Genomic DNA, 11694 nt, shown 5'->3' on the forward strand with positions numbered 1-11694 from the left:
ACACACACACACACACCCTCTCTCTCACACACACACACACACACACACACACATTCTTACACACTCCCACACACACACATTCTCATACACTCCCACACACACACTCACACACACTATTAATGCAGCACATTTCTGTTTCAAACTGTTCATTTTTGGTTTAGCTCTACATGTATGATCACACCTGCTACAATTATCGATCTATATGACGCAGAGTGTGCGTTCTGACGGTGTATGAAGTTATGAACGTGGACATGACGTGTCTCAAAAGTGTGTTTGAGAGCCTGTTTTGTTTGGATTAGCGCAGCGGGCCGCAGTCAGCCGTGAGAAGTGTGTTTATGAATCGAGTCTGAACTTCCTCCGCTCTTATAATTGCGCTGATATTAGTCACACCAAAAACAAAACAATGGAAAATATTCACAGTTCTGTCCGTGTGGTTGGACATAGGAAAGAAACATCTCTGATGAGATCTAGTTTATGTTTCATCTGTTTCTCCTAAACAGAAATGAGATTCAACTGAAATGGAGATTCAGAATAGCTCTCGACTGTCTCAAATTGTGGTCCACACTTCCTGTGAGCAATGAAAGAGCAAGATCTGAGCGGTCAAATGTTCTTAGTAAGTGATTATCTTATGTTCTTGAGTTGGACAATTAAAATGTGCTCCCTCTCAGATCTTTTGAGTTTGTTTCTTCATCAGATTTGGAGAAATGTAGCATTGCATCAGTGTCTCAGCAATGGATGTGAATGGGTGCCGTCAGAATGAGAGTCCAAACAGCTGATAAAAACATCACAATAATCCACAGCACTCCAGTCCATCAGTGAACATCTGGAGAAGACAAAAGCTGAAACACATCCAGCATTAAGACGTTTTTAACTCAAATACGAGTCAATAACGCTTCCTGCAGTGAAAAAGAGCAATGGATGTGAATGGGTGCCGTCAGAATGAGAGTCCAAACAGCTGATAAAAACATCACAATAATCCACAGCACTCCAGTCCATCAGTGAACATCTGGAGAAGACAAAAGCTGAAACACATCCAGCATTAAGACCTTTTTAACTAAAATACATTGAGTGCATAATCCATAATAACTCTTCCTGCAGTGAAAAAGAGCATCTGCTGTTGTCTCTCACATCAAAATCCAGCCACGTATTAGTTTAGAGCTGTTTAAACTGTGCTTGATCTGTGCAGATTTCTCTCCTGATTCACACCAGAACGCTTTCTCACTGGAGGAAGCGTATTTTATTTTAAAAAAACGTCTTGATGGATTTGTTTCAGCTTTTGTCTTCTCCAGATGTTAACTGATGAAGAAACAGATTTTCAGCAGATTTAAATTTTTAGGTGAACTATTCCTTTAAGAAATTTCTTAGGATAAATTAAGTTTGTAAGAATGTTCTTAAGTGCGATTCTTGAACAATTCTTAAGATGTGCTCAAAAATCGTATCATAAAATCATATTTTTTCTTAAGAAAAAAATGTAAGACTTAAAACAAGTTGGCGGTTAAGATGAATTTTACTCTTATAAAATGTTTGTGGGAATACAAAATATTCTTACGTTGACTCTTAAGTTACAAAATGAGAGCGTGTTTTGTGAATCTGACTCCGTGTGTCTACAGCCGCAGGTTATTTAGATCCTCGACTGATTGGACTCTCAGTATCAGCTGACACAATTCAAACTTCCTGTCTTCAATCACTGTGGGAGATTTCTGCTCTGAAACCAAGTGTGCAACGTTTCCAGAGATTCAAGGTTTTAAAGACCCAGAGCCGTTGAGACTTTACAAGAGCATATGGAGAATCATTCAGTGTGTGTGTGTGTGTTTAGGGAGCTGGGGAGGTCAGAGGTCATGACTGATAAACACTGATGTCTGACTTCTCACCCCCTGATGAGTTCCATGCGTATGTGTGCGTGTGTGTGTGAGAGAGAGTGTGTGTGAGAGAGAGAGTGTGTGTGTGTGTGTGTGAGTGTGTGTGTGCGTGCGTGTGTGTGAGAGAGAGTGAGGTTGTGTTTAGTTGCAGCACTGTGGTCTGCTGCTCTGTATACATGACTCTCTGTGGGTCTTTTTCTTTAAAGACACACACACAGACACACACACTCACACACATACACACACTCACACACACACGCACACACACACACACACACACACACACACACACACACAGCCGTTTACAGCCTTTACCCTGGATTCGTCTCTCTCATATAATCCGTCTCCCTCCTTTCCTCAAGCCTCTCTTCCCAAAATCTGGCTGAGGAGAAGGAAAAGTGTGAGTCACTCTGAGTGGCTGCTCCCGAGTCAGAAACTGTGTGTGTGTGTCTGTCTGGAGGAGACGGTTGCTATGGTTTCATGGATGACGTCATCCTCTCTGCACCGTGGCAACTGTGTGTTTTATATCTGATGACGAGCATCTGACCGAGCGGACACACACGCTACACACTCGGAAAACCGCTGACATTCATAAAGACCCAGAGAAAAGAATGCGATCCCAAATCCTCCAGAACTTCAGATCTCAGCTATTTCTCAAGCTGTGCTCAGAGTTAAAACTCAAACTCAAGACTCAACTTCTTCATTGCAATGAGAAAACAAACGACAACAAAAAGTCAGAACTTGGGAATAGAAAAGAATCACCCTCTTTAAAAGAATCACATTTTGTTCTATCTTTCACTTGATGTTACAAGTAAATACAGCTGGATAAAACAAAGCAACAAAATATGATTCTTTTCTATACCCACTGTACATATAATCTTATTTACCATACAATACTGCTTCCAATAATAAACTAAATGTATTAAATATGTACTAAATTATTTTTACAACTACAATTCTACATTATTTACTAAAATAAATACTAAATTAATAAATAATTAATCAAACTTAAAAAATGCACACTCATTTTGCACATTAATGTTATAAACATATCTTCTCTACCTAATCGGAAATCAGTTTTATTTTAATATAATTGATAGTTTTTTTTAGTATTCTGAATTAGTTTTTATTTTTACATTTTACAGTTTTAGTAATTTTGTTGTGTTTTTGTCTTTTTTTTGTTGTCTATATACTTGTATTGAATTTTATTTTGTTTTAGCTGTTTTAGTACTTCAACTTAAACCAAATAAAAATGAGAAATGTTGCCTTGGCAACTAGCTGAAATAAGCTGCATTTTTTTACATGATTATTATTATTTTACTATTTGCTTTCAGTTAACATTTATTTCATTTCAAACAATTATTATTTATTTTTGATTTTAGTTCATATTTTCAACAGGGTTATTATAGTTAAGTATTTTTATCTCTGTAATTTTAGAAGAAAAATAGATTCTTCAGTGAAACTTCACAGCATCTCATGAGCAGCAATCACGAATCTCTCCGCCGCGGGAAGCATCACGTGCCCCGTTCTTTTTTCGTCCGCTCCAGCTGGCCGGTGTGTTTTTAGGGGCGTTACGGCAGGGCGCGGTGCTCGCTCTGGTGGGCAGGGGAATACCGGGCCGTGCCCGCTGGGCTCCGGGCCCTTTAAAAGAATCACATTTTGTTCTATCTTTCACTTGATGTTACAAGTAAATACAGCTGGATAAAACAAAGCAACAAAATATGATTCTTTTCTATACCCACTGTACATATAATCTTATTTACCATACAATACTGCTTCCAATAATAAACTAAATGTATTAAATATGTACTAAATTATTTTTACAACTACAATTCTACATTATTTACTAAAATAAATACTAAATTAATAAATAATTAATCAAACTTAAAAAATGCACACTCATTTTGCACATTAATGTTATAAACATATCTTCTCTACCTAATCGGAAATCAGTTTTATTTAGTATTCTGAATTAGTTTTTATTTTTACATTTTCATTTTCATTTTCAAGTTTTAGTAATTTTGTTGTGTTTTTGTCTTTTTTGTTGTTGTCTATATACTTTTATTGAATTTTATTGTTTTAGCTGTTTTAGTACTTCAACTTAAACCAAATAAAAATGAGAAATGTTGCCTTGGCAACTAGCTGAAATAAGCTGCATTTTTTTTTACATGATTATTATTATTTTACTATTTGCTTTCAGTTAACATTTATTTCATTTCAAACAATTATTATTTATTTTTGATTTTAGTTCATGTTTTCAACAGGGTTATTATAGTTAAGTATTTTTATCTCTGTAATTTTAGGAGAAGAAAAATAGATTCTTCAGTGAAACTTCACAGCATCTCATGAGCAGCAATCACGAATCTCTCCGCCGCGGGAAGCATCACGTGCCCCGTTCTTTTTTCGTCCGCTCCAGCTGGCCGGTGTGTTTTTAGGGGCGTTACGGCAGGGCGCGGTGCTCGCTCTGGTGGGCAGGGGAATACCGGGCCGTGCCCGCTGGGCTCCGGGCCCCTGAGGGCCAGCCGCAGCCTGCAGACTCCGCCATCAACCGACCGCCCTGACGGTTTATTTTAGCTCTGACGGCTCTAATCAGTTCCAGCCGCATGTGGCGGAGACTAAAATTCACTCTGCTCAATATGTATATATGGGTCAAAGACAAAAAAGGGTTTAAACATAAAAACAATAATGCTTTAAATTGTTGTTTTTCAAAAAAAAAAACAAGTAAAAGTTTTCTGTTTAATGTAATTGTATTTTTGTTTTTCTGGATCTCTCCGCCGCGGGAAGCATCACGTGCCCCGTTCTTTTTTCGTCCGCTCCAGCTGGCCGGTGTGTTTTTAGGGGCGTTACGGCAGGGCGCGGTGCTCGCTCTGGTGGGCAGGGGAATACCGGGCCGTGCCCGCTGGGCTCCGGGCCCCTGAGGGCCAGCCGCAGTCTGCAGACTCCGCCATCAACCGACCGCCCTGACGGTTTATTTTAGCTCTGACGGCTCTAATCAGTTCCAGCCGCATGTGGCGGAGACTAAAATTCACTCTGCTCAATAAATATATATATATATGGGTCAAAGACAAAAAAGGGTTTAAACATAAAAACAATACTGCTTTAAATTGTTGTTTTTAAAAAAAAAAAACAAGTAAAAGTTTTCTGTTTAATGTAATTCTATTTTTGTTTTTCTGGACTCTCCATAGGCGTAATGGTTTTTCTACTGTACAGACCGTATATTCTATTGCCCTACACCAACCCTACCCCTAAACCTACCCCTCACAGGAGACTTTCTGCTATTTCAGATTTTCAATACACTCCATTCTGTGTGATTTATAAGCGTTTTGAAAAGTGGGGACATGGGGTAATGTCCTGAAAAGTCACCTTCTCCTTGTAATACCTGTCATACCTTTGTCATTATACACATTTATGTCCTCACTTGTCACAAAAATGCACACACACACACACACACACACTCACACTCACACTCTCTCTCACACACACACACACACACACACACACACAGGAGCCTGATGTCTCCTCTGCACTTTTTCTTTCTGTTACCTTAGTCACTCATCACTGTTATGATCACTCATGTTAATGATCTCAACAAACCCATAACACTACGTATGAACTGTTAACCGATCAGATTTATGGTGTTAATCGAAACTCAGTGTTATTTTAGTGTCACTGAAGACCAACTGCATAGCAACACACTACAAGCTACTCTGAACACTTTAGTAACTGCTTAGGACTTGTCTGTCCTCTGTTCTGTCTTTTCTTCAAGGTCTTAAGCAATTTCAAGCTGAATCACTTCAAGTCAAAGTCACACACACAATCTTTCTCACACTTTTCATTAATCTCAGTAAACTCTGTTCTGCCCCCCCCCCCCCCCCCCGCAGGAGAAAGAGAAGAAGTACATGCTACAGGTGGACAATCTGAAGTTCAGAGACGTGGAGAAGGGCTTCATGTCCAGCAAACACATCTTTGCCCTGTTCAACACTGAGCAAAGGTCAGAGGTCATAATCCTTAATAATGATTGCGAATAGCCAACATGAAAAAGCTTCTAAAACCTTTTGTCATGTGACGTTAAAGTAAAACAAGATGTTCAATGGGAACAAAATGAATGTTTATGTGAAAAAAAAGACAGAAATGTTATTTCAAAGATGGAGAAAGTTATTATTCTTTATGTATTTTTTCTTTAGAATTAGATGCATTGATGAATCAATCACAGTAAGATCAGCATCAACAGTTTCAATAGGCTCTATTTGAACCCTGTAAAGCTTGACATATGAAATCATAATTTAAAAAAAATGGAACAGTTTATTGAACCTTTAGATCTTTTTTTTTTAAATTTAATCTAAAAAAAATGCACATATGTGTTTTTGTTGAGTATCTTATTTGATGCATCAGGCTTTTCTGGCTCATATAGTCTGATACAGTGAGAATACAGAGGAAAAACAGCTCAGTTTTATTCACAAAAACATGAATTTGCTGCAGATGCTGATATTTCTATGATGATATTCTGCTGCTTGTGATGTAAATCAATGAGATCTTTATAACAGTGCAGCAGATTCTGACATGAAATGATCTAAATATCAGTCGTGGCTCAATATCTCCAGTAATAATAAGATGAGACTGAAATGCTCCAAACATATAATGCAGTGATTGAGAGCTGGATAAATAAAGGCTCCTCAGAAGATGTGAGATGTTCTGGAGGCTTGTGAAGATCATTCCTCCGCTGAGGAACAGTGAAAGTAAAGCTTCTGGAAACAAACGCTCCTCAAAAGATCCTGAGGATCAGATTTGAGACTCTAAAACATGATTGATGGAGAATCAAGTAAAGCTGAGCTGCTTCAGTCCAGTAAGTGTTCATCTGGAGATATTACTGACGTTATTCTGACCTTTACTTGGTAAACATCAGTCAAGATCTGACTCGAGAAGCTCCAGCTGAAGCTGGACGCTTGTACAATTACACTAAAAGAGCTTCGACTGGATAAAAAAGTTTTCGACTATCATGTTGACTATCATGTTTCCATCTAATGCCATGACAGGAACGTGTATAAGGACTACCGTCAGCTGGAGTTGGCCTGCGAGAGTCAGGAGGATGTGGACGGATGGAAGGCGTCGTTCCTGCGTGCCGGCGTCTATCCCGAGCGCGTGGTGGTGTGTGTTCAGATTGATCAGATGTGAGTAGGAATGCATGAATAGAAATGATGCACCTCAAAATGCTTTTCTCTTTCTCTCACGCTGCTTCCCGTGGCGTCGCTCTAGGAGAAGGAAAAGGTACAAGCTTTGAGTAGCATTGAGTTTTTTTATGCATCTTTTGCATTGGCGTTTTCCGTGTTTGTGTGATTGTGTCTGTGTTTGTCTGTAGAGCGACGCTGGAGACGAGAACGGGTCGGACAGTTTCATGCACTCCATGGACCCTCAGCTGGAGAGGCAGGTGGAGACCATCCGAAACCTGGTGGACTCCTACATGAGCATCGTCAACAAGACTGTACGAGACCTGATGCCCAAGACCATCATGCATCTGATGATCAGTAATGTAAGCAGCATCAGAAGCTCGTCTGTGTTCAAAATTCATTCTAAATGATCAACATGATCAAAACTTTGCTTTTAAACCTGTTGCATACAATCTGCTACATGCCTCTTGTCGTCAGATTAATAGTTTAGACTTTACGTAAAAGCTCTTTTAGTGTAATTGTACAAGCGTCCAGCTTCAGCTGGAGCTTCTCGAGTCAGATCTTGACTGATGTTTATCAAGTAAAGGTCAGAATAACGTCAGTAATATCTCCAGATGAACTCTTACTGCACTGAAGCAGCTCAGCTTTACTTGATTCTCCATCAATCATGTTTTAGAGTCTCAAATCTGATCCTCAGGATCTTTTGAGGAGCGTTTGTTTCCAGAAGCTTTACTTTCACTGTTCCTCAGCGGAGGAATGATCTTCACAAGCCTCCAGAACATCTCACATCTTCTGAGGAGCCTTTATTTCTTCAGCTCTCAGTCACTGCATTATATGTTTGGAGCATTTCAATCTCATCTTACTGAGACAGATTACTGCAGATATAGAGCGATGATTGATATTTAGATCATTTTATGTCAGCATCTGCTCTACTGTTATAAACATCTCACTGATTTACATCACAATCAGCAGAACTTCATCATAGAAATATCAGCATCTGCAGCAAAATTGATCAGTTTGAGTCTCTGAATAAAAGTCTCTTTTTTTTCCTCTGTATTCTCACTGCATCAGACTATATGAGCCATAAAAGCATGATGATCAAATATGATACTCAACAAAAAACACAAATGTGAACCTGGAGCACAAAACCAGTCATAAGGGTCAATTTTTCAAAATTGAGATTTATGCATCATCTGAAAGCTGAATAAATAATCTTTCCATTGATGTATGGTTTGTTAGGATAGGACAATATTTAGAAAATCTGGAATCTGAGGGTGCAAAAAAATCTAAATATTGAGAAAATCATCTTTAAAGTTGTTCAAATGAAGTTCTTAGCAATGCATATTACTAATCAAACATTAAGTTTTGATATATTTACGGTAGGACATTTACAAAATATCTTCATGGAACATGATCTTTACTTAATATCCTAATGATTTTTGGCATAAAAGAGAAATGTATAATTGTGACCCATACAATGTATTGTTGGCTATTGCTACAAATATCCCCCAGCGACTCAACACTGTTTTTGTGCTGCAGGGTCACAAATGCAAACTTACATTTTTTAAAAATGAGGTTTCCTGACTGTTATCCTAAAGAACACTGTTGTGAGTGCGTCTCTGCTCTCTCAGACGAAGGAGTTCATCAATGCGGAGCTGCTGGCTCAGCTGTACTCGTGTGGAGACCAGAACACACTGATGGAGGAGTCAGCCGAACAAGCGCAGCGGCGCGACGAGATGCTGCGCATGTATCACGCGCTCAGAGAAGCACTGAACATCATCGGGGACATCAGCACCACCACCATCTCCACCTCTCTGCCTCCGCCTGTGGACGACTCCTGGCTCCAGGTGCAGCGCACCGGCTCCGGAGGAAGGTGCGTTCAGGACGGAGAGGACCGATGGATGACACACGGATAAACTGATGGGCTAATCGAGGAAATTATGACTTCAGTGGAGAAAGAAAGTCTTGATGTAGAAATAGACATTCAATATGTCACTGAGACTTTTAATTACTTCTCTGCTGCTAGACACTTTATTTATAATCATAATTTTGTGGTTAAAAAAAGTTAAAATTATTATTATTTATTTTTATCATCACTATTTTTTTTATTATTATTTATTATTTTAGTTATTTTGGCCCAAAAATTAGCAAATACTGTGGATCTCCAAAATCAACACAGTGCAAAGAGTAAAAGTAGTAAAAGGTTATGAAGTATAATAATAATAATAATATTATATATATATATACTACTATATATATATTATATACTGGAATTAATATTATTATAAGCTATAATAATAGTTATTATATTTTAATTTGATTAAATTTTATTTTTATATTTTATTATATTATTTATTTTTAAATAGTAAACGTGTATGGAGTACAATAATAATATCCTATACTGTAATAAATATATACTTTAAAAACTTTATTATTATAAGCTAGAATAATAATTATTATATTTTATTAATTTAAGTAGAAAAAGTTTATGGAGTGCAATAATATCCTACACTGTAATAAATATACTTTAAATGCTTTATTATTATTATAAGCTACAATAATAATGGTTATATTTTAAGTAGAAAAAGTTTATGGAGTACAAAAATATCCTATACTGTAATAAATATATCCTGTAAATACTTTATCATTATAAACCATTATAATAGTTTTTTATATATATATAAATATTTTTTATTAATACTAATAGCTATATAGTGTACTTTTTAATTTACTCATCCTATTTGGCTTAATGCTAGGCTCATGAATATTAATTATATTCTAAAGAGGAAAGTTCAAGAAAGTTCCCCAGCAATGTTAGCAGGAACTCATTAATATTCATAAGCTCAGCCTTAGGTCATGATGTCAGAACCAGCCTCCTCCACCAGTTTAAAACAAATGCCACCATGAACACACCACTAATGCTTAGTTACAGAATGGGACAGTAGCGCCACCTGCTGCTGGAATGTGAAATGAGCTTACTGGCTACCACAGAATCCATAAGAGATGCATGCATACAATTAAATATGTAAATGAGAAAAGCTGATTTCTGATTATTTGTTGCTCTTTAAATGTAACTTTTAGAATGTGATGCAAAACAGTATATGTAGCGGTAAATAAAATAAGATTGACTTTGATTAAGTCAAAGTGTGGTGTGTTATCACCGAAGAGAAATTTGTTATTGTCGCTGCACAAACAAAGGTGAGAAAAAACGTAATATTTGAAAAACAATATTTCTCCGTTAGGTCTCCGGCGACCAGCCCGACCCCTCAGAGACGGGCCCCTCCTCCGGGGCCTCCAGCACGCTCAGGTTCTCGTGGCTCGACCCCGGGGCACCCTGCTGCCGGCGGGCCACCCGTCCCCTCTCGCCCGGGAGCCTCTCCGGACCCGTTCGGCGGGCCCCCACCCCAGGTCCCGTCCCGGCCTAACCGCGCACCTCCCAGCGTGCCCAGGTGAGACTCGATTACCTCAGACAGTAGAAACTGCTAATGAAACAGTGCATTTGTGCTGGAAAACAATAATAACGCGCTCAGATTTGAGACGCGTGTCATTTCTGCAACACTAACTCCATCGAATGAAATAGCAAACTGTGGGCCTATATGTTTGTCCTAACAATGGAAGACAACCAATTCCGTCTGATGACGCTAGTGCAGCAGAAATGATACGCAATGCACATGAAACATTCAGAAATGCTCAAACAAGACTAACCTTCTAGTCCTGCAGTCTAATAAGAACATCCGTTTGCTCTTAGCCGCGGAATGTGAGACTGTAACCGCTGGAGTAAGAGCAGTGGTGTGGGTGAGTTAACCGGTCACCATACCAACGTTTAAACCATAAGCAGCCATCACCGAAACTCGACTCATTGTTAATCAAAGTGTCATCAAATCAGATTCAGATGCCCACGCTTCTAACTCTTATTATCGTTCAAACGTTACAGATTTAAACCATGTGATGCACAGTGTGTTCTCAGTAGAGCTGGGTGATAGAGCAAGCGTTCACTGGGATTTTGCATCGGATCATTAGACTCGGTTCCTTTTCTCGTGACGGAAATCTCTGCGTGGCATTTTTCATATATTAAAATGTTTAAAAGAACAGCGTTTATTTGGAATAGAGATCTTTATGATTTGAACGATTCTGTAAATTATAAATATTAATTAAAAAATATTTATTTTTAAATAGTTGTTTAAGTATTGAGGTTTCATATTAATAATATAAATACAAATTTAAGTAATGATTTCTTTAAAAAAATATCTTACCCCAAACTTTTAAACGGTACTTAATATACAGGTACGGATTACAAAAATTACAAACTGATTACTTTAACTATCTTTTCCCTACAGTTACATCTTGTATTTAGCATTTTGAATGATTGTTTGACTGAAACATCAAAATATCATCAAAAGGCTTATAAATATGCTTTATATGACCCAGCTCTAATAGTCAGCATATCTCATCTCGATCACGTCGGCTCACATCAGACGCTTTACTAACTGTGCACAGGACGGCCTGAGGGATGTTTCTGTTCTTTGCTTTTATTTGTGTTCATTGTTAAATTTGTCCTCTGTTGCGTGTGATTTGACTCGTTGTAACACTAACGGCAAATGCTTGCTTCCTGACAGCAACACGCACACACACACACACACGCACACACACACACACACACACACACACAC

The 11694-nt window shown here is 38.2% G+C and overlaps 1 protein-coding gene across 1 annotated transcript in view; it reads left to right on the forward strand.

Moving 5' to 3' along the window:
• The window catches only part of LOC107568151 (dynamin-1-like), an 87845-nt gene that overhangs the window by 65759 nt on the left and 10392 nt on the right, over positions 1 to 11694 (forward strand). The window contains exons 17-22 of the mRNA XM_016254014.1: positions 5741 to 5850; positions 6893 to 7004; positions 7113 to 7124; positions 7216 to 7386; positions 8656 to 8897; positions 10267 to 10473. Coding sequence (XP_016109500.1) covers positions 5741 to 5850; positions 6893 to 7004; positions 7113 to 7124; positions 7216 to 7386; positions 8656 to 8897; positions 10267 to 10473 — 854 coding nt within the window. The remainder of the gene's footprint in view (positions 1 to 5740; positions 5851 to 6892; positions 7005 to 7112; positions 7125 to 7215; positions 7387 to 8655; positions 8898 to 10266; positions 10474 to 11694) is intronic.

Source organism: Sinocyclocheilus grahami, unplaced genomic scaffold (genome assembly GCF_001515645.1).
Source record: "Sinocyclocheilus grahami isolate Dianchi unplaced genomic scaffold, SAMN03320097.WGS_v1.1 scaffold1222.1, whole genome shotgun sequence".
NCBI classification, from domain to species: Eukaryota; Metazoa; Chordata; class Actinopteri; order Cypriniformes; family Cyprinidae; genus Sinocyclocheilus; species Sinocyclocheilus grahami.